Source organism: Euwallacea fornicatus, chromosome 6 (genome assembly GCF_040115645.1).
Source record: "Euwallacea fornicatus isolate EFF26 chromosome 6, ASM4011564v1, whole genome shotgun sequence".
NCBI lineage: Eukaryota > Metazoa > Arthropoda > Insecta > Coleoptera > Curculionidae > Euwallacea > Euwallacea fornicatus.
In genome coordinates, this window is record NC_089546.1 from 1,373,774 (window position 1) to 1,398,134 (window position 24,361).

General features: G+C 34.1%; 3 protein-coding genes across 3 annotated transcripts in view; all 3 read left to right on the plus strand.

The window, feature by feature from the left end:
- Window positions 1-2,539: 2,539 nt before the first annotated feature.
- LOC136339734 (exoglucanase B-like) lies at window positions 2,540-4,871 on the plus strand. Its single transcript, XM_066283178.1, has 5 exons — window positions 2,540-2,626; window positions 2,715-2,878; window positions 2,939-3,433; window positions 3,484-4,515; window positions 4,572-4,871. The coding sequence occupies exons 1-5, from the start codon at window positions 2,608-2,610 to the stop codon at window positions 4,797-4,799; spliced, it is 1,938 nt and encodes a 645-aa protein (XP_066139275.1). The 5' UTR covers window positions 2,540-2,607; the 3' UTR covers window positions 4,800-4,871.
- A 10,971-nt stretch (window positions 4,872-15,842) lies between these two features.
- The window catches only part of LOC136339595 (nose resistant to fluoxetine protein 6-like), a 30,689-nt gene continuing 22,170 nt past the window's right edge, over window positions 15,843-24,361 (plus strand). Inside the window, exons 1-4 of the mRNA XM_066282976.1 lie at window positions 15,843-16,075; window positions 22,876-23,072; window positions 23,407-23,642; window positions 23,696-23,769. Of these exons, the coding sequence (XP_066139073.1) occupies window positions 15,862-16,075; window positions 22,876-23,072; window positions 23,407-23,642; window positions 23,696-23,769 (721 nt within the window). The 5' untranslated portion in view covers window positions 15,843-15,861. The remainder of the gene's footprint in view (window positions 16,076-22,875; window positions 23,073-23,406; window positions 23,643-23,695; window positions 23,770-24,361) is intronic.
- Window positions 17,287-19,260, plus strand: LOC136339753 (jerky protein homolog-like). The gene is made up of 2 exons (XM_066283204.1): window positions 17,287-18,371; window positions 18,434-19,260. Exons 1-2 carry the CDS (start codon window positions 17,565-17,567, stop codon window positions 19,214-19,216), a joined length of 1,590 nt encoding a protein of 529 aa, XP_066139301.1. The 5' UTR covers window positions 17,287-17,564; the 3' UTR covers window positions 19,217-19,260.

Sequence of the window (24,361 nt, forward strand, 5' to 3'; positions counted from 1 at the left end):
TGGAAGCCGACGCATAGGACGATATGAATTTAGTCCAAAACTTTGAATTCTGCGATACATCGTACCAAGGGAGACCCTTCGATTTAGGGTGACTACCCAGTTAGCACCAAGAGACGGAATTGTTTCAAACGGGGCGCCTGTCGCTGAACGACGAAGTCGCCGGTCTTCGCGTTGGTTCGTCAGTCTTGGACGGCCACTACCACGATGACGATTTACTGACCCTTCGTTAGACCAATCTCTCTAAGCTCTTAGCACTGTTGATACGTTTCGATCCAATCTACGTGCAATTTCGCGGAAAGGTAAACCTGCCTCATGCATACCAACAATTCTTCCCCTTTCAAAGGGAGTTAACTGCCGATAAACTGCATTTTGCACTACCACACATTTAATATGGTACTAACAATAATACCTTTATCGCTATCCGCCTGTAAAAAAAATTGCAAAAAGAACGATCGTCACAGATAAAAAAGTAAAGAAAAACTTCATATCTCATTCAAATACGAACTTGAAATTTTTATCATTTTTTTCTCTTTACAAGTCTAAAATCATACCAAAATTTCAAATACATACAATGTGTTCTTCTTGGTGTTGCGGTTTTTTTGAAAGTCAGTGTATTTTGTGTTAAAAAAATTGTTATAATACAAATAACAAAGATAGGGGAACAAAATTTTGGTAGTAGAAAATCTCCAATTCAATCTCTCAATTTCAATTCTGAAAATTTTCTGCAGGGTAGACTACAAAATAAATTGAACTAGGTAAGGATCTACTAGGTAGTACCAAAAAGCAATTTTCATCAAGCGCGATACCCCGTATTTTATTGCATGGATTAAAAAGCCATTTTATTCTACCTTCCATCGTGTAACATTTTCCTATTCATACATAAGAATTATTTTGAATTATTTGACTTTGAAGTTTCAAAAGTCAAAAAATATATATTCAAAATATAATTACTTGCTGTGTGTTGTAATCTCCTTAATTACACGTCAACAAATTATTTTAATACTTGTCCATAATTTCCACCATTTATTTCCAAACATTTTTTGTTCGTAAGTATACCTGATTAAAACATAAATAATTTAAAAATATTCTTATGTAAGAATAGGAAAATGTTACAAGTTTGAGTGCATAAAGAAATAGCTTTTTAACCCATGTAACAAAATGTGATAAAATATGATGGGTGTTTCGTTTGATTAAAATTACTTTTTGGTATTTTTGAGTCGGCTTGTTTAAATTTATTTTGCAGACCGCCCTATAGGTAATGATCAAAATTGAAATTGGTAAGAGCGAAGTGCAATGTTTTGACTTTATACTTGTAAAATTTTTGTTGTACTGCCTTTGTTAGTTTCACTATTATCAATTCTTTTAACAAAGGAGATTTTTGCAAATTTGCCATTTTCGGTTAGCAATATGTCAATTAGTCATAAAATTGACTTTAAATTCAATATGGAATTATAAAAAATAAAAATTATAATCATCCCATTTAAAATAGCAACGTTGTCATCATTTTCCGGTACTTCTAAAAGTACCACATTTTTAAAAAAATTTTCATTCTATTGATCTTGGGCTTAAATAGCTGCAAACAAAATTGTGATTTTCTAACTTTTGCCGTTATTTAAAGATTAAACACTCGGCTAAAGATACCTTCTATGCTTGCATATCAGCTTTTATGTTCTCAAATTCTGGACAAGACTTGCAAATCAGTGATGAGTGGCTTTAAATCTCCTAAATATATAATAGTAAAAATGCGTAGCTTAAATTTGGATGAGTTTATTATAATATTTACTCATGACAATCACCCAATTATGTTGTATTACTACTCAAACCATGAGCTCAACATCTCCCAATTTAGTAAATATTTTCCCGGAAAAGTAAACTATCGTGCGAACTTTGTTGACCCAAAATTCCCCGTGGTGTTTCCGAGAATCCTCACTAATTACCTGGCCTTGGTTCTCTGGACCTAAAGATTAAAACCTGACCTGAGCTAACCTGAACTAGCATTCAATATTTGTGAAACCACCAAGTTTAAACTTAGTCTGCCAGTCTAAAATATCTTAAATGGATCAAATCTGTTTTAGGACTAAATTAAATGCTAGTAAGTTTCTGTTAAAAAAAGATAAATCTCAAACCACTATTTTCTACTCAACTGGAATTTTATGCTTCCGCTAAACTTGCCAGCACTTAAATAATTTTGCCGTAAAGCTTTTGACCAATAAATTCTGAGTAACTCAAGACTACACTTTGAGAGAAACTCCTTAATTTTACATAAAGAAAACCTTTCATGCCGAAAATTTCCACAGCTTGACTTAAGTTAACCATTGGCAACATATTCCACTAACAGAAACCCTCAAAGAGACTATTGACTTCACTTCTTTGGAAAGAATCATGCACATTACACCACCCAGCAATGCTTACACTCCAGAACCATTTCTAATAATGAAAAACAACATGAATCGTTTAAAATTCTATTGAGTGTCTATAAAAATTTGTCAAGTGTCCTTTTCGTTTAAGCAAACAAATAATATCGAGAGTACATTGAAGTGATCAAAATAGATTAGAAGTCAATTTGGTATAAATATAAAGTGCAGGTCAAAAGAGGATAAACTGCGGATGTATTTTGAGCTCCCCGGTAAGACATGATTTTTATATGATAATGCTAAATTTATAGAAATATACGATAATTTCATACAATTTCTGCAAACAAATATTTTTTTCAGCACAAAACATGAAAATCTCAATTTTGTTACTGGCCTTCGTGGCTAGTATCCACGCTGATACATACTTGGATCGCTTCAATGAGCAATATAAGAAGCTTCATGATTCCTCCAATCGATATTTCTCAGTAGAAGGAGTTCCATATCACTCTATTGAAACTTTGGTCGTGAGTAATTCTTCATAGAGTGCTAAAAGTCGATCGTAACACCAGATGGCTACTCCATAGGTTGAAGCCCCTGATTACGGTCACGAAACCACATCTGAAGCCTACTCCTACTATTTATGGCTGGAAGCTTTAAACGGTTACATAACTGGAGACTTTTCGAGCTTCAACGAAGCGTGGAAAAACTTGGAAACGTACATCATCCCAACTTACCAACCCACTTTGGGAGGCTACAATCCGAGTTCTCCTGCCACATACGCCGACGAGAAGGACACTCCAAGCGAATATCCATCTCCCATGGAGAGTGGAGTACCAGTAGGTCAGGACCCTCTTTTCAACGAGCTGAAGGAGACTTATGGCGAATCCTTCATGTACTCCATGCATTGGCTTTTGGATGTTGACAACAAATATGGGTTTGGAGATGCTCAAGGACAATGCGAAGGAGGCCCGGAACAAACCGGACCTTCGCTCATTAACACTTTTCAAAGGGGACCTGAGGAATCTGTATGGAGGACCATTCCCCAACCCACCTGTGACAAATTCGAATATGGAGGCGCTGTATGTAATTTCTGATGGTAGCTCGATTGGTAGTTTTTTTTTTACTTCAGAATGGTTTCTTGGACTTGTTCGTCGGAGACAGCAGCTACACTCCTCAATGGAAATACACTGCTGCTCCTGATGCTGACGCCAGGGCTATTCAAGCCGCTTTCTGGGCTGTTCAATGGGCCAAAGAGAAGGGCGTTTACGATTCCATCTCCGAGACTGTCTCTAAGGCTGCCAAAATGGGTGATTTCTTACGTTACGCCATGTTTGACAAATATTTCAAAAAAATTGGAGATTGCACTTCCAAATACAATTGCCCTGGAGGAACTGGAAAAGAAAGCGCTCATTACTTGATCAGTTGGTACTTTGCCTGGGGAGGAGCTATGCCTGACCGTGGTTCCTGGGCCTGGATCATTGGAGATGGTGCCAGTCACTTCGGTTACCAAAATCCGTTGGCCGCTTACGCTTTGTCCAACGTCGATGAACTGAAACCTAAAAGTCCTACTGCAGTTTCTGACTGGGCTACGTCCTTAGAGAGACAATTGGAATTGTACGAATTCTTGCAGACCCCTGAAGGGGCCTTTGCTGGTGGAGTGACCAATTCATGGCATGGACGTTACGACACACCCGACTCCAACTTGACCGCTGACACTTTTCACGGTCTCTTCTATGACTGGGAACCCGTCTACCACGACCCTCCCTCCAACAGATGGTTCGGTATGCAACCTTGGTCTACTGATCGCCTCGCTCAATACTATTACATCACCAAGAATGCTCAGGTGGAACCTATCCTAAATAAATGGGTCAAATGGGTCATGTCCGCTATCAAATTGGAGAACGGTGACTTCCAAATGCCTGACCATCTTACCTGGAAAGGGGTCCCACCGGAAATCCACGTCACCATTGGCGTCTACACTCACGAAATTGGAACTGCCTCTGCCACAGCTAGGACCCTCGCCTATTGGGCTGCTGCTACTGGTGACAAAGAAGCCAAGCAGTTCTCCAAGGACCTCTTGGACGCCCTCTATAAATACGCTTCTCCTAAAGGCATCACCATCCCTGAAATCCCTGACCAATATGGAAGATTCGAAGAACCTGTAAGTTTTAATGTATTTCGTTTGGTTCCTTGGGGATATAATTATTGTATTACCAGGTCTACGTGCCTTCTGGATGGACTGGCAGATACCCCTACGGTGATGTGATTGACTCATCAGCAACATTCGTCGGAATCCGTTCCTGGTTCAAGGATGATCCAGATTGGTCCAAGATCGAAGCAATCCTGGCCGGTGGAGAAATCCCTGAATTCACCTTCCATAGGTTCTGGGCTCAGACTGATGTTGCCATTTCGTTTGGAACATATGCAATTTTGTTCGACGAATAAGTTCTCTTCTCTGACTTTTTTACTCTGTTTTTCTATATTAAGATGTAAATAAAATTCAAATTGTATTTATAATATTATGTAATTTTCCTTTGCATCGGTGCAACGAAAATGTTAGGAATTCCGCTAATTTCCTTACTATTGTCTTCAGGTATTATACAGGGTGTCCCACAAGTGTTTCATTATATTTCAGTGGATAATAGTACATTGAAAAATAATATGACTTCCTATATAAACCATATTCCAATAATGCTTCATTAAGAAGATACAGGGTGTTAAACTTTACTTAAAAAATCTAACTTTTATTGATATATTCAAAACCGTTTGAGATATGTAAGTGAAATTTGGCATGTTTTGAGAGTTAATGTAGACGCATTTATTTATGCAAAAGGGCTATTTTTCGTTTCACCAGTGACGTGCGAACGGACACCTCTCAGCACATTTTTAAAGAAAAACATGGTGCACCACTGCTTTTTATCAAAATAAAAATTATTTTTAGAAGTTTAATTTCATTTAGAAGAAAAATGCTCACTTCACTCTTTTTCGTCCGACGTATCGTTTGCCAGTAAAAAATTGAACACCGTCTATATGCACGATATTCTCTAAATGGTTTTAATAATATTAAGTTTGTTTTAAATATTATTAATTTACTATAACATTATAGAAATTGTTCAAATTGGTGGCCATTTTGTTCAATACATAATTGAGCTCGCCTGTTCATTGATACTCTGATACGTTGAAATATTCCAGGTGTGTTTTAAGTTTAACACCCTGTATCTTCTTAATGAAGCATTATTGGAATATGGTTTATATAGGGAGTCATATTATTTTTCAATGTACTATTACCCATTGAAATATAATGAAACACTTGTGGGACACCCTGTATAAGTAGTATATAAGTTGTTGTTTGACAAATCTCCGCATTTTTAGTATCCAATAATAATATTCATATCTGTGAGGTGTGTATGGTGAGAAATCTTATTTTGCCCTGCAATAGTTTTCTTAAAAATTCTCGCTCGACGTGATCTGCTTATCTCTTCATTCTATCACTTTTACAAGTAATGCATTTTCATATGATCTATACTTGTCTTCAAAGTCCTTTTAACTTGTCTAAATTTAAAACAGTCATGACACACTGAATGAATATAATATTATGGCCGAATAGTTTGAGATAAATGGAATATTTTTGTTCCTTTTGGAAGTGTGGTCCCTTCAAAGAAGAATAGAAAGGTAAACTTAGAAATGATTTGAATCATTCCTCCCTTTGTAGACTATACGTTTGATGGTAGCGGACTATGGCAAAACTGCCGAATTGCTGCGATCACAGTCAATAGTGGAGCAAAGTGAGTATACTTCGCTCAGCTATATCCAGCTGAAAATGAGACAACATGAACCAGTTAAATTTCCACAAAGAATTCACGGCAGATATAGACCGGCTGATTCACTTATTCAACCCCTGAGTATTTCCAGAACTAGTTGGCTGCTGAGAGATTCATGAAGAAAATAGTCATGTGATACACACATTACATCTTGTAAGACCCGTTAATATAACGAAATACTGCTTCTAGTCCTCGAATTCGGTACCTTGTTAGAGACATTCAGTTCTTCTTTACAAGTAAGAATAGCAACTTAAAATAACAACCAACCCAAAATAGCCGGTTTATAGAAAATTATGAGGAACATCGCAGCTAATTTTCAAGCTTTAATAGAGAAAACACAACCAACATCCAGGGGGGCATAAGATGTTTCAATTCTGGCAAGTTGGAGCACATACTAAGTGATATACAGGTGTCACTAATTCAATTAGAAACATGCGGATTGTGCATGTGGGAAAAGGGCCGCATAAGGTCTTATATGCCTCTCACAAAACTAACAAAATAGGTTACGAGACTAGCGGCTAACATGGGCGGAGTCAGTCGGGCCGGCGTCTACACTTCAATATTTACATAGATTAATATCGATATCGGTGCCTTCGCGACGATGGAAACTTTTTAAGTTGTGAGAATAAAAAACACCAACATTAATAAACGGAAAAAAACGATTAATTCATCACTAAAATTTATCTCAGTAAGAATTCTGTAACGATGAGACATCTGTTAATACTGGATGGACTCCCGCCCACGTCAGCCGCTAGCCTCGCAACTCACTTCTTTGGTTTTTTTGTATGAATATTAAAACTCATGGGGTCCTTCTTCAGCTTGCATAATCCAGATGTTAAAAAAAAATGAATTATGTACTGAATTCTTACTGCATTACATTTGGTTTAACCATGCTTGAGCACATAATTCTATGTTAGAAATGCATATCAACATGTTTAAATATACTGAAAGATCTAGTTAAAAATGCCAGATTTTTTACTTTCATGGTCTTTGGTAGATGTGCATGGAGTTTCAGATATGTAAAATTATTGTTTTATTGAATGCAGATGCTGAAATAAAGCCCGGAAGAGTCTCACTAGATCAACACTCATGAATAAAAATATTGTTTAATTTTTTTAAACAATTATATAGCGATTTATTACTCTTTATATCACTGATGTACATTTCAAGGCCAAATAGCTCCCCTAAAGAATTTTGCTTCGAATTCTTTATTAGGTACAAAAAATCAAGGACGTACAGTAGTGGAAAAATGTAGAGCAACTTAAAAAAAATGATATAATTACAGCTAAGTTAGTTGGACTCATTTCGATATAGATTTAATATACAGGGTGTTTCCTAACAACGTGTAAAAAATTTAAAGGCGTAATTCTCGACTGATTTTGAATCAAAAATGTCTAATAAACATATGTCCGCAAATGCCTTGTTTCCAAGATACAGGGTGTTGAAATGTGACAAGAAAAAAAGATTTTATTTCCAAAATGGCTCAATTTGGGTGTTTGAATTTTAGAAAAGACAATTTTTTGGGGGAATGCTTTAATGATTAATTATAAGAATTGCTGAAAATGACCACCATTACTCATAATAATTACTCATCATTAAGGTTCAGTGGTTGGGAGCTTGGTGGTTTGGAAACCTTTCCATGTAAATGCGCCTCGCAGCCAAACACTCACCATCAGCAAGGCCGTAAACAAAAAGCATATTGGCCATTTCTTGATTAGTGTAATTAGGCATTTGAAAAATTTTCAAAACTGAGGTATAATCTGATTTTTGGGACACAGAACTAAATTCTTTCACTTTAGAGAGTAAAACACCAAAATAACACTGACTATCTTGTTTATAGTAGTGGAAGTAGCAAAAAAAACTAACAATAAACAAGTTAGTAAATACCACCAAACCTTTAGAAACCTTTAAAACCTTTTTCAACGTGCTTCAGTCAACACCCTGTATCTTGGAAACAAGGCATTTGCGGACATATGTTTATTAGACATTTTTGACTAAAAATCAGTCGAGGATTACGCCTTTAAATTTTTTACACGTAGTTAGGAAACACCCTGTATAGGCATCAGATAAGGAAATACTTTGACCATCAGAAATATCAACATTTATTTTATTGTATGTTTTTATACCGATAACATTCTTTTGGGGGTGGAAAAAAGTAAAGCAACTCTCAAAGAAAGTATACATTAATTCTTAAAAACGAACTAAGAACAGTATTGTTTAATAGTTTGTAAAAAAAACCTTGTTTTTAATGACCTGGCATCTGTTGAGCATCGACCTTATTAGCTTTGATATTATTATGGGATCCATGCTGTGCCAGGCTTCTCTTAACGGTTCAAATAATTGATCGGTACTCGTGTAACCTTTTCCCCGGATCTTTTGGTTTGAAATTTCCCGGAGATTCTCGATCGGGTTAAGACCAGGAAATTGTGAAGGCCATTCCAGAACATTGATATTTTCTCTCCTATACCATGCCTTTACGTATTTTGACGTATGTTTAGGATCATTATCCTGTTTAAAAATACGTCATAAGGGCATATCCTCATCGGCATATGGCACTATTTGGTTCTCTAAGATGTCCTTATATTGAAACCTATTCACGTGGCCTTCTATTTTGTGGAGTAGACCAAAACCATAGCCCGAGAAACGGCCCCACACCATAATTGACCCATCTCCGTGCTTGACTGTGTGTGATACATGTGTATTTAGGATTAAGTCTTTCGCCCTTAGGGCGTTTTACATAGGCCATGCCATCACTGTTGCATAAACAGAACTTTGATTCGTCGCTCCAAAGGACTCTTTTCCAGTCGTTCTCTGTCCAGCGCAAATGTGATTGGGCAAAATTGAGGCGAGCCCGTCTGTTCCTCTTTGATAACTGTGGTTTTTTGGCTGGTCTTCTGCCATAAAACTGATCTTCTATCAATCTATTCCTTACAGTCCTAGCAGTGACTTCAAGTCCAAGTTCTGCAGAAATACGGCGTTTAATTTTGGTGGAGTCAATAAAAGGTTCATTTTTTGCAAATTTTATAATTTGTTTGTCTTCATATCTGTGGGATATTTTGGGCCTTCCGGATTTCTTCTTGACCAAACTATTCCCAAATACACGATTTTGTTTAATAATTCGGGAAACAATGGACTTTTTTTTAAGTTAAACGTCTTTACAAATTCACTCTGCTTTTGACCACTCTCACGTAAATGAACAATGGTTTCTTTTACTTCTAAAGATAAGTGATTTCCTATAAGCATGTTTACTGACATAAACTTACAGTTGAAATGAATATCAAGGCAAAAATTGTTTAAATATTTTGCGTCGTTTAAAATGTTGCTCTACTTTTTTCTACCCCCAAAAGAATGTTAACGGTATAAAAACATACAATAAAATAAATGTAGGTTTTTCCCTCGTTGTCTAGGGGTTGATGATTAAAACAGTTCCTATGTTGAGTTAGGGATTTTTAGGGACTTTGAAATAATAGTCGCGTGAACTTAACGATACGGATGTATTATTCAAATTTACAAAGCGCGGGCACGACCCTTGAGTCTCGAGTCACCAACAGGAAAGATCGACCAAAAAAGAGACCATCCCCGTTCTCTCAAGCCTTAGCTATTGACATCTACGGTCGTAAACTATGGACGTACCATGACTAGACAATACTTGATGGTATCAGGGCTGCTATCCGCATGGAACCGTTACGTCCGCAACTGGCACCTAGCTCTTGACGAGGACTTCGCCAAAGGGAATCAGGGTTTCATTTCCCATGCCAACAAAGCTTCGTGGAAAAAACCCAGGGTACCTGGTAACGCGAACCATGGGCATAACCTGAGGGCAAATCGCTGTCGTACCCCATTCCCTAAACCTAACTTACAGAATATTTACAAGCTATGTTTAATTTAGAAATGTTAATATTTCTGATGGTCAAAGTATTTCCTTATATGGTGCCTTTATGTTAAACCTATATTGAAATGAGTCCAACTAACTTAGCTGTAATTATATCATTTTTTTTAAGTTGCTCTACATTTTTCCACTACTGTATGTACAGAAAGAGGTTTTAAGCATTCGAAATTTGAAGAATATTTCAATAAATCTTCTGCATCTTCTGGCTCATCGTTAAACAAAACTTTGCAATAGACGGTGAACCACAAACGTAGAACCTTGATTAAGTGATTTGTTATTTATCATCAATCATACAGGGGTACGTTTTAAAAGTGTGTTATAAAAAAAATACGACCAAAGTTTTGAAATTTTAATATTTAGAGACTAACTGATTTATATGTTTTTTTGGAAGCTGAAAAATATACTTTCGTAATGTTATCCTCATTCGGCTAAAGATTTGCAACGAGCAAACATTTTAAGTGGAAGCGAGAAAAAATTAATAACTAGTTGATACATTTAGAAAATCTCTCTGCCACTGACTTCCATGTATTTTTAATTTGTTCAAATAATTTTTTTTTAAGTCTTCATTTAGATTCTTCGTCAATGGAAAGGTGATAAGTAAGAAGGATGTTACCAGAGAATCTTCTTCTATTCTGTTCCCTTCTTATAATCTTCCGATATTTTAGAAATTCTGGCAAACTACTGTTAAAAATAGTCCTAGTTTATCTTAATTAGGAGTATTTTCAGCCAATTTACAAAGAACGGTTTTCAAGAGACGAAATGTGAAGAATATCGTTAAAATGTATTAATTATTCAAATGTAATATAACAAGTGACTTACAAACTGTCGATTAACTCTAAAACAATATAGATTAATGCAATTTGAGATGAACGGAGCGCAAGTTCAGATAACATACAAGTGTTTTCTTAGATTTAATCGAAATACAAATGCAACTTAATGAAGCTAAAATCTCTGTCAGCATCCATTATTGTGGTAAGAATTGTTAATTAATAATGATATATTTTATTTTTGATGTAAAACAGAGGATGAATGAAATTCTTTTATATATACAGGTATCACCATTTCAAGTCCGAACATAGGAATTGTACAAGTGAGCGAAAAACTGCATACAGTAGCGGACAAAAGTTTAGAAACTTTTTTATTTTTTGTAGTTCATTCGAGTATATCTTTTCAGGGATCCCTCGTATGCACAAAATTTTTATTTATGACAAACAGAAATCTTCTATTTATTTGTTTATTGTACATACATTCCTTAATTTGTTTAATAGGCAAAACAATTTTTTTCTCGAACAAAAGTTTAGAGACTTTTTGTTTATCTTCAATTATTGCCAAGTTTTGCACAAGTTGTGAGCAAAATATTATTATATTATAAATATGGGTAAGGTTAAACGTATATCTCGGGATTTGAAACAAAATTGTCCAATTATATGAAAGTGGTGAAAAACAAGTTCGTGTTTAAAAAAATATCAAAATGTGCAAAAGTGTCATCTCAAAGATTATATCTGTTTATTGTAGTGGTAATAAAAGTCTTAAAACAGCAAAAAATACAAGATGACCACGAAAAACTTTCGCTGTAGTTGATAAAGTCGTTAAAAAAATCTCAGAAAAAGATCCAGGTAAGACGTCGACTAAGTGCTGTTGGTATATTCGGAAGGGTTGCTGTTAAGAGGCCCCTTCCATCAAAGAAGAATATCAAGGCTCGTCTTCGTTTTGCTCGGGACCATGTGGAATGGACTCCTGAAAAATGGCGCACTGTCCTTTGGACTGATGAAAGCCAATTTCAAATATTTGAATCATATGGAAGACACTATGTAAGGCGACCAAAAGGCAAAAGATACACCGTAAAGTACTAAGTACTGACGGTGAAACATGGAGGTGGCAGTATTATGTTTTAGGGGTTCTTAAGTCGGTCTGGTACTGGATCAATTGTTGAGGTCAAAGGAAGAATGGACAAATTCCAATATCGAGACATGTTAGAGAATCAAATGTTGCCTTTTGCGGAATATAAAATACCTCTTCGTTGGAGATTCCAACAAGATAATAACCTCAAGCATACTTCGAAGCTTGTCAAAAATTGGTTATCAAAAAAGAAGGTGGATTTAACTGACTGGTCATTACAATCACCAGATTTAAATCCTATTGAGCACTTGTAGGAAATACCAAATCGTCGCAATCGATTAAAAAATATTTGAAATAGTGCTGAACTTCCTGATACCATAATGAACGAGTGGAAAAACTTTCCTAAAGAAATGTGTACGAAACTTATAGATTCAATGCCCAGAAGATGTCAAGCAGTAGTTAATGCAAAAGAATATGGAACCAAATATTAATTTTTACTTTTTTTCATAACAGAATTCTTTTGTAAATAGAAATTTATAATGTTTTGTCCGTTTCAAAAATAAAATATTCTTCTATTTCTTTATATATTAAATTTAATAATTAAGTACATCAAACAATTAACTTTCTGAAAATTTACCTTTGTATATCAGAGGTATCACAATAACTTGCCACTTATTTCAACTAATTGAAAATTTTTTTAAAATCTAAACTTTGGTCCGCCACTGTAGATTATAATGTGCCTATTAGAAATTATCAATCGACATATCCATCGATGACCGTTTTGGTTCTTTCCTTGTGTTGGTCTTGTGTTTTTAGGCATAGGCCTAGGTTTAGTCTAGTAATTGAATATTTTTAAGAATACGTAGCATCGATCGTTTTAAAATTAATTTATTTTTGTGTTTTATTTTGACTGAAACCACGCTGCCTTCATTCGCACTCAGCTAGCATGGGAAAGAATTTAATTATGCTTTTGTTTACGTTTAATTTAAACTCAAATAGTTAAGTAGTTTTCTTTCGAGGGATCGATACATTTTTTTGTCAGTCATCCTTTAGACTCAATCACGTTCAAAAGTGCATTTAATCTCGCTTATAGACGCGTTGACAATTAATTAAATGTAATATTCATACTTAGGTAGCGTCCATGCTAACTTTCCACGAAACTGACCTCTCATTTTCTCGTTTATCACTTTTATCCTCATTATTGGTTGGCGGAATTTTCAATACCAATAAACCTTAATTTGTGCGAAATCAAGATTTTTGATTTATTTGCACGATATAGTTCTCCAAGGCTGCAAATTTAGAGTGGTCCAAACATAAAATATGCAATCCAAATTTGCATATTGTTACTTTGTGGAAGCACCATCTTTCAATCAATGGGAAGGATCACATATTTTTCTTGCCCCCGAATCAAATAATGTCACTAACAAAGATCAAAAAAGTGAATTTAGAAGCCAACGGTTGAAGTGAGCGTAATTAGTCGAGATCCAGTTTCCAGATCTCTCACCGCTTCATAATTTCTACCGTTATGGGGTCAAGGCATAAGTCAAATTAGTTTCGAATTTTTACTTATTTATAAATTATTGCACATTTCCCCCACATTTAGCATAATTTAGATTCGTGATTGATGAATATGAGGATCTGAATTAGCTGATTTTTGTCTAAAATCTTTTGGGGGGTTTAAGACTACGTCTGCGACACTAGCTCTAGGCTAGAGGTCAATTGATAAAATGAACAAAACAAAAAAAAATTATTCTTTAAAACGACAACAAAAAAAAATTGACCAGTGTAGGTAAAACAGGTAAGTAGTTTCGATTTTAAAGCGCACAGTTTTTATATTTTCAATTATTTCCATTTATTTACACCGATGCTTTTTACTCCGACATTTAAAAAAAATTTCCATTTCCACGTAGGCATCAAAATCGATACTAATCTAAACGTCGAAGCCACTCCACCCACTTCCACCATCACTCGAAAGGGTCCACCCACTTCAAACGCTAGCCTCTCAATGCATCTCGTTGGTCTTTCTCGGAGCTACATTAAAACTTATGTGATCCTTCTCTCACTTGCACAATCCTTATGTTCCGATTTTAACTGGTGATGGTTGTGTAATACTATTCATGTCTTCCATCTTTAATTAACTTGGATAATGGATGGCTAATTTTAGACGATTTTTCAATCCACACAGGCATGACGGTCAAATGTGGTGCGGTCGTAGTCATTGTCAAGCGTATCCTGAGTGCATCCGTCGAATTCGCCACTCGACAAAGTAAATAGAGAGTAAACACTGTGAACGATTCAACTTAATCGCTGGATGAACTTGGTATTCGCCTGGCAACAATTGGGAATGCATTTCTGTAAAACGTTTTTCGAGATCCTTAACCCTACAAATTTCCCTTAATCAAAATCATTTTAACAAGACGAAGTTGAGCGATTTTTGTCTCTGTATCCCTTCACCGTTTACAGCTATTTTACTTGATTCGGACACTATATCTGAAGAAAAAGTTGTGGAGGACGTGAAATAGAAATGACTGACGAGAAACCTTTAAATTGTAACTAATACCTCAAATAGGTGTTTGAGATCATGACGCAAAATCTGAGTTCCATTATACAACTCGGTCTAAGTATTGCCTCTGAATCGTTCCTCGTACGTGTCCATGTATCACCATAATATCAAGATCTGGATACATTTAATGGGATGTTGATGGAATATCGTCACCAACATTCCACATTACATACGGACGATTGTTACATGGAATTTTGTTTCATACAAAACAATTTCGTTTAGCGTTTCTCGCATAACTGCAATTTTTCGGGAGGAATTTTAATGAGACAAATTAACGCTCATACCATAAAATATCTTCGCTTCTTGGCGTTTTATTGTTCCCGAAAGTCGTTATCTAAAACTGCCGCATTTTCGTGCTTTACAGCCTGACAGTAAAGCTGGCGTAATTAAATCTTTTTACTATCAACGTGGGACATGTCCAGGATTTAACGAAAATTAACAAAAGCATTCGTCTGTATTTCTGTTTTAAGTAGTGCCACTCTTAATTATATTGGAGAATGTTGAGCAAAGTGCGAAAATATCTCTAATCAATACTTTAAGGATAATCTTTTTGACTGTGTCTAAATCTCTTAAATTTTAGCTCAGTTAAGAGAAATTATTCCCTCTCCGTAATCTGAAAATATATTTTTTTTATTTCTGGAAAATAAGTAAAATTCCAAACCTCACAAGTTGCATTTATAGGAAATTAAGATATAACTGTCTTTATCGATCCTGAATAGAAATAATTCCAATCATTTCCCCGAAAGGCCTTCCTATTGCAAAATAGAAAATGTAGAATCTCTTCAAGCCCTATACAAAATCAAATCCTAAGATCACTGATTTTTCCTGAAAACGCTGGTAATAAACCAAAATCCTTCTTATATTCATTAGTGGCGAGGATGAACGTCTTCCCTCGAGAAAATTAAAATTTCCACCCAGATAAAAATAAATCAGTTCTAAGCCGTTTTAATCTAAAAAGTTTGTCAAGCTCTGGCTAAGAAATGCGTGAATGAAAACGGGAACAAAAAGGGAAAGAGTATCGCTTTATTCCCAGATAACATGCAATGACGTTCAAAAGCTTTTAAAACTGGGGACGTTTATCCAACGAAAAAATAATTTCTCAGGGGCTGGAATTGTATTTAATTTTATTCCAATGGAATAACGAAATCCTAAGTGAATAAAGCGATCTTATAGGATTGGTAGGAAGTGGGTTTAAGATTCTCGGTTTTGCCAAAAGAGGAATTTAAAAACCCGTTTGAGTGCTTCAGTATCAATTCCCATATAAAAATATTTATCAATTTCAACTAATTTACGCAAAAAGCATTTGCCAATTTCAGCGATAACTTTGTTATAATTATTTTTTACAATTTTCACTAACAAACAGTATTGTAGCTTCGTCCTCAAAGTAATATTGCAATGAAACTGTTAAGTATCAAATTAAGTGTCCTATTTTTGTGTATCGATTTTTCAAATGGATTCCTGCAACCCAATTTATATTTGAAATTCTTAAAGCGGAAAATCACAAATGTAGTTGAACAGGTGGTACCTAAAAATGAATGCTCAGTACATTTGCAAGCGTGGATTAGTGATATTTTTAATTTTAATAAGGAAAATTTGTGGGCATTGCAAAGTAAGTTTGAATAATAAATTTTCTACGTAAAACTGTTTACATTCCTAACACAATAACTTAATTTTGTCTGATAAATTTCACAGACCAATATACCCACACATATTCAAAGTCTATGAACCTCCGTTTTTCCTAGAGATGATAGAAAATTATTGAAAATTACCAAATACCCTAAAATAGAGTAAATATTTACTTCGAATTCGTGTTAATTTGATCGATTAATACGCTTCTGGTCTTTGACAAAATTCTGCGATTAATTAAAAATATCAAGTACAACCACACTCTTGTTCATTACTCCCTAAAGTACTAAATTCTTCTTAACAACTTCACATTCAAGCTTATTAGCAATCGATATAAATTGATGCACAGTTCATTAAATGCTTAATATGACATTGATTTTTTTATCGGATAGGAGTTCCTTAAATTTCAGAATTTGTTAAACCTGTAGAAGAAATTGGTAATTCTTACTTGATATCTCATGACCTGTGACTCGCTAGTACCCCACTGGTTTTTTACATGATTTGTTTGTGAATTGAATTTTGGACGAGGGGATTAGATGATATAAGTTACAGATTTTTCGAGCATAAAAAATTTAAGGAATATCTCAACACTCGAGGTGGTTAAAATTCAATTTTTATTTTTTCTTCTGGTATGCAGAAAATTCCTAATTAAAGTTAAAAAAATAAAATAAAAAATGTTGAGACCTAAAAAAAAATTCATATTTAAAAATATCAAATTGAATAGCACACGTCGAAAAGAGACAACTTTTTGATTCTTTTATATCCGAATCGAAAAACGCCATAATGGCAACAACACAGAAATCCCGAATAGATGATTCGAAACAGAATCGTCATGGGAGTTCATGACAAGTGAATAATGGAGACATTATAAAGAGAGGTAGATTTGTTGTTGCAGAAAGTCTTAAACCTTTACCAGGCTATTAAGGATAGCAATATAGAATCAAATAAGGTTTTACAAAATGACATGAACCTGAATGATCTCCAAAGGAAGATGGCTATATGTAAATGAGACATCTTTTCTGTGCTATTTTTTTCTTCTTACCTAAATTTTACGCTTAATCTGATTGATGCATTTTCTATTTTTTATTGAATGGGCAATTTTTTTTCTAAGAAAAAAATTAATTGAAAATTAATTCAAATTCAAGGGGACTTTCCTTGAAAATAACAAAGTTGTGAAATACAGCAGACGCTCGATAACGTAAATATGGGATAACTAAAACTTGCGCTAATGTAAACACATACTTCGTTCTATAGCATCAAACGGAACACGCGATAATGTAAACAATGTATACGCTCGATGACGTAAACAACTTTTTGCGACGGTGAATCGCCGATTTATGTTGGGGATTCACCTTTGCAAGAAAGTACGACAAACCTGGCAAACCAAGCCAGTCGTAGATGGTGTTTAGAACACGTTTATACATACGTTATAACAACCAATACATTGCATGCGTTAATACATTTTTACGATCATGGCATCCATGTCGTATAAAAGAAAATGTTTAAAATTAAGTGAGAAAGTGAAAATTATAGAAGAAGTTTCATTAGGCGCTGGAGTAACACAATTAGCAAAAAAATATGGTGTATCAAAAGCAACAATTTGCAAAATTAAGCGCATGAAAAGACAACTTTTACAAAGAACGTGCAATACATTTGGAGGACCGGGAAATAGAAGAACTTTAAAAAATGCAAAGGCACCCAAAATGGAAAATTCTCTGTATAAGTGGTTTTTACAACAGCGGGAAAATCATGTTCCAATTAGTGGCGAAATACTTAAAGAGAGAGCTAAATTGTTAAATCAAAAACTGAAAGAAACTGAAAATTTCGTTGCTAGTGATGGCTGGCTGCAACGATTCAAAGGAAGATATGGAATTCGACTGTTATCTATATCTGGTGAAAAATTATCAGCACAACCACAATTAGTACAACCATTTAAAGAAAAATTGATAAAAATCATTAAAGAGTTAGATTTAAGAATGGAACAAATTTACAACGCAGATGAAAGTGGTCTTTATTGGAAAATGTTACCAGAGAAAACTTACGCTGCATCATATGAAAAATCTGCTCCGGGTATAAAAACAGAAAAACAACGAATAACGTTTTTGGCCTGTACTAATGCTAATGGTTCACACAAGATAAAACCATTGGTAATAGGAAAAGCACAAAATCCACGATCATTTAAAAATTTTAAAGTTCCTGTTGATTATGACTGTTCAAAAACCGCCTGGATGACTAGCGGTATATTCCTGAAATGGTTTCATAAGCGCTTTGTTCCTCAGGTATAACAATAAACAAACACAAATGATCTGTGCATAATTTAAAGATGTTTTTCAATTTGTAGGTAAAAAATTTCCTAAAAGAACAGAAGCTTCCAATAAAAGCGTTATTACTATTGGATAATGCACCATGTCATCCTCCAGAACAACAACTGAGGAGCAGAGATGGGTCAATTTTTGTTATGTACATGCCTCCTAACGTAACATCAATAATTCAACCAATGGACCAGAATATAATAAGACTAACAAAACTGTACTATCGAAAGTTTTTACTTTCATCTGTTTTGTCTAAGAATCCTCAAAACATATCTGATGCTTTAAAAAAAGTAACATTAAGAGAAGCTGTCACAGATTTACATATGGCCTGGAGTGAACTTAATCAGGAAACTATTGCAAAATGTTGGAATAAGCTGTTTAGTACCAATGATGAAGATAATGAAGAAGAGAATGTTCCCTTAAGTGTAATTAGAGAACGTTTGCTATCCAGCGTTGACTCTATTGTCAATAGTGCATCATTGGATGTTGTTAATTTATTGAAAGTAGTGAATCCTAACACTGTTTGTACCTCAGCTGATATTAATATTTGGAACGAGGACAAACTAACGAATGATGCTACTAAAGATGAGAACAGTGAGAATGATGAAGACGATTCCATTGAAGCAAAAAGTTTGGTGACTGATGCCCAAGCTGTACATATATTTAATGAAGCTTTAGATTGGGCTGAAAGAAAAGAAGTGTCATACGCGGATATTTTAGTTCTTCGTAAATTACGGGCTCAGGCATTGGAAGATAATGCTAATCGCAAATTTACGCAGACTAAAATTGCTGATTATTTTTCTTCTAATTAATAACTACTTATTACTACAATAAAAGAATATTTGTTAATTTTTTATAGGTATGTTAGTATTAAACGTTTCTTTCAATAAATCTTTGAATTTTTAAATTACGTTCGCTAATGGAAACATTTCGATAATGTGAACCACACTTGGTTTTAATTAGTTCACATTATCGAACGTCTGCTGTACCTCTAGAACCGTCAGAGGTTAATTCAGGTTATTATTTTATTTAGTTTTTTTTTATAGATGAAACTTTGTACAAATTAAAAGAATTTATATTCAAAAGTTCCAACTTTTTCTTAATATCTTTAGAATTGTAAGAGGTCTTTCAATTGTCCCTTCGTCATTTGTCCTTTTTCTTGGAAAAACTTATATTTAATTACAAAATCAAGGGAAGAGATCAATTTTCAGTTATTCATATATTTTTAGGAAAAAAAATAGCTCGAACTGAATAAAAATCCACAAGGTCTATTATTTAATGTCAAATTTTTAATCATATCGCAGATATTAGCTTATGGGACAATTCGCATTATTCCCAACAAAAATCTTCTTTTACACTGAAATACAATGACGCTTTATAATTTGGTGTGCATAAAGCAGCCACTGCTGTGTCCTGATTCTTTTCTCAACTAGATTCCTCTTTTAATCTTGCAGATGTCATTTTGTCTTTGATAAATTAACTAGTTTTCCTAAGAAAAAGCCTTATAAATTTTTTAGATTCAAAACCACTAAAATGCACTTTTTGACTAAATATTTTAGCAATTAAACTTACTGACGAATCAACTGAGTCTAATTCAAAAGTGATTAAAAACTTTTAACATATACAGTATATAAAGTGCACTCAGAATATCGATTAATATTAAAGTAACGTGAGTCAATGCACCTTTGAATGAAAAGTAGACGAGTGCATGGGTGTTTTTTTCTGATTCAGATTGCATTAATGCACGTTGATAAAAAATTATCGAAAATCTTCGATGCACTAGTTATATTTAGCATAGGGAATCGCTTTATACAGGGTGGTTACTAAGGAGTTTCGATTCTCTAGATTGTTCTAAGGGGAAAATGTTATACAGGGGGTTCCGGAACGATAGTCAATTATTTTAACAGGGTATTCTACTAGACATGTTAAATGGATCTTCGTATAAAATTTTTCATTTTATGTCCTTTCTGTCGAGCTATTCGAGTTTCAAAATGGCGAAAAATAATGTTTTTTTTCTCTTGTGTTAAAAACAGTTATACCTAGAAATTTCAATTTTGGTGCACATTATCAACTAGCCGAAGGCTATTTTATGGCGGTCTCTATCCTTTGACACATTCTTCTGGAGGACGAGAATCAGCAACCATAAATTTTATTTCTTTCAGAAGTCTTTTTTGGCAATATCCAATTTTAACATAACCTTTTTTTGTATACTAAACATAATTTTAACTTTTTTTCTCTTGTCATTTTTTCAACAATGAACAGTTTGCATGTAAAAAAATAAAAATAGTTTTTCTTACCCCATTAAAGATCTTTTCGTCACCGGTTGCTGATAAACACAGTAGACGATTGTTGTGTAGAGCGTGTTGGTGTAGTCAACAAAACCATCCCGATTGCTCTTCAGTTACTATTCTTTAATCTAAGTCTAAGAGATCGAACCAATATTTAAACATCCCTAACTTTCAGAATGAAATCCTAAATTTCAATGCATATTCCTACAACTGTAGCCAATCCTCTGTATGCATATCCTATCAATTTGTTCCCTAATATTCATATAATAAAATCAGTTGTTTACAAATATTTTATAATATTAGATCTTAAAGCGATTTGTTTTATAACAAAACAACAGTATAAGATTAATATAATAAACACCTACAACGTTTATAAAAAACTATTTTCATTTTTTCCCACGCAAATTGAAAAAATTAAGAGAGTGACAAAAGTTTTAAAATAATGTGTAATATCATAAAAAAGTTTTGTTGAAATCGGCTGTTTTAGAAAAAAGTCCTGAAAGAAGTAAAATTAGGGGTTGCTGAGTCCCGCCCTCCAGAAATATCAGTCACATAATAGACGCCACCACAAAATAGCATTTGACTGTCCGACAACATGTACCAAAATTGAAATTTTTAAGTGTGACCATTTTTAAGGAAAAAGAAAAAACGATTATTTTCCATCATTTTGAAATTCGAATATCTCGACAAGAAAGATCTAAATTGAATCATTTTATACGAAAATCCCTCCCTAAAATGACTAGTAGAATACCTTGTGAAAAGATTTGGCCATCATTTTAAAACGCTCTATATGAATGTATCTATAATAATGTATGTTCTAAAATGAGCCGTTTCCGTAATACAGGGTGTTAAATATAAAAAAAAGAAAATACTATTCTTCGTATTTTTAAAATGACGCAAATTATTTTATTGAACCTCGATATATCTACACAGTAGTCCAAAAAGTATATTTCTTTTTTATTTAAATAAAAATGCTGTAACCACATGCGTAAGCGTTACTATATTAATTCTTATAGGGGGGTAGGAGGAGGGGGTCCGCCACTGGTATTTTCAAAATTGAATACACTATACCAGGGATTGAAAATTACCTCCATTAACTATAATATGATATATGCATCAATTCTTTTTCTCACGCACTCTCGAATATGTTCAATAATATTAGGGATATTGCGAATTACCTCACACAATTCTACTATACAATGGCTCAATTGATTGAGTGTAGTATTGACTAGTGTAAAGTAATCTTATGTTTTTAAATGTCCCCATGGAAAATAATCTAAAGGATGCAATTCCCGGGATCTGGGTGTCCACAAATGATTTTAGTTTACTGTTCCGTGACCTATCCAGTGACCTGTATACTCACGATCTAAATTATCGAGAGGACATATTTTTTTCCTCAAAAACGACTTATCGTATCAAAAAAATACAAGCAGCACTTTTGGTGTATTTTGAATCGATTATTGAAAAAAATGTATCCGATTTGGAAAATATCAATGTCGTACCCCCCATTTCCCTAAAAGAATTAATTAACATGGTGAGCTCTACACACGTCTATGGTTACAGCATTTTGTTTAAATTGATGGAAAATGTACTGTTTGAACTAGTATAAAGACATACCGAGGTTCAACAAAATATCTTACGCCATTTTGAAAATACAGAGAAAAATATGTTCTTTTTCTTAATATTTAACACCCCGTATCTCGTAAACGAGTCGTTTTTGGACGTGCGTTTATGTAACATTTTGGTCTTAAAACAATTCAGAGAATCTGCTCTTTAAATACGGGAAGATCCTTAGGGATCATCCTGTATATTCGTGACACATTTTTTATTCATAGAAACTATTACGTTTTAGTTAAATACTTGATTTTTGGTATAGAACAAGGAGTGAAATTCCAACATTATAACATTTACCCAAAGTTCCATTAATTCAAAATACCCTGAAAATAATAAGTCTACTGACCGGTTTAACCCCGCTGCTTGCGTATTCATGATAAATTATTATTGATGAAATATGTGAAAACTGATTAATCAAACCCCTAGCATAATTTGCAGGGTTGGCTCAAATCGCGGGTACGAAAATACAAATGACCTGAATATAAGGGCTATGCGAAGATTACATTTTACGGCTAAATGCCCTTAATTTCCTAACAATGGGAATTAATTTATTTTCTCTCTTGATGCAGTGCTGGATGCGTCAGCTAAACTGCAAAGTGGACTTTTATCTGGTAATATCTTTAACTTTGGAGATTTCGATGAATGTTTGAAGGTGCAAGTGGATAAAGGAGAAATAGGAACAATTCAAGGGCAATACTGCACAGTTTCCATTACGAGGTCTACAAATTCCACTAAAGATTTAGGACAGCTTTTAGATTTTGCAAATGTAAGTTTTTAATGGTAATTTTCTATCGAAAAAAAGTAGAGAAATTCGATGCATTTCTTTCTCTTCCAATAAAATGTTGAATAGTTGGAAGTTTGAAATTCTGTTAAGAAAGCTCATCCATAAGCAGTCGGCAACAGAACTTTCTGTCATGCTTGTCTTGTCTAGAAACTTTTCAAATTAAATATTTATATCCGTTCCTATTGTTTCTTTCTTAGCGATAAAACCGTAAGTTTAAAGAAAATTGCTTTTGTTGCGAAGACAACTGCAGAATTTCAATTAATTTTTTTCTACTGGGTTTAAGCCGACTAATTAATTATTAACATTTTTTCTACAGACTATTCCAGATATAATGGACATTCGAGAAGGAACTGAACTGAAAAAGATTCTGGGATTATTCAGAATGAATCACGGAATATGTCTTCCAAAATCTTGCAGTGCAGAAAGCATTCAGAAATTGTGGAATTACGTGGAGTATTCCTTAAAATTGCCCCTCCATGTTTCCATAAAAGATGACTTTTGCTCATATAAAGGGAAAGTTCCTTTTGTATTGTCCTTCGACCAATATGTCATGTAGGTATATTATAATGTAACTGAATGAAACTAAGAAAAATACTTATTTTTAGATGGGGATTTGGCCTATATTTCTGCTTCATTTACATTGCAACCCTTTATGATGTGTACCTGAGTCAAAATTCAGGTAATTTTTACATGATGTAGATTCTACATAGGTGATAATTCTTTGTTCGTATGTCACTATTTTAAGACATAAAATACATCAAGTTTATCGCATACATCTAGGTTACTCTTAATCTGATTTTTGGAAATCTCTCGGCAAGCAACATCAATATGATTTTATTGCCTCAGCAAGAATTTAACATCAGCTTTCAACTCGAATCACTCGTGAGTCTCACATGGCTCTGTAGTTAGTTCGATTTAGTTTGATGAAATTCCGCTCAGAACCTCTCGGTTATTTGTTAATTGATATTTTTAATTCTCTATAACTCTGAAACAAAATATTTATATTTTATTGCCCTAATACGTCCTAAAATTAGGTACTAATTCTCGTTTTTGTTGATTTACTAAAGGCTACTTAGCTTGATTCAGTAAGTTCAGTTTTTTCACAGAATTTCTTCCTTATTATTTAACACATTTTCTAGTTGTCTAACTTTGAGAACAAATACGTACAATTTATTGCTAAATTATTACACTCCTGAGCATAAAGTTAGAATCACTTGAAAAATTTCTTAAAGCTTATAAAAATTCAGGGGGGCACTTTTCCAGCATAAAAT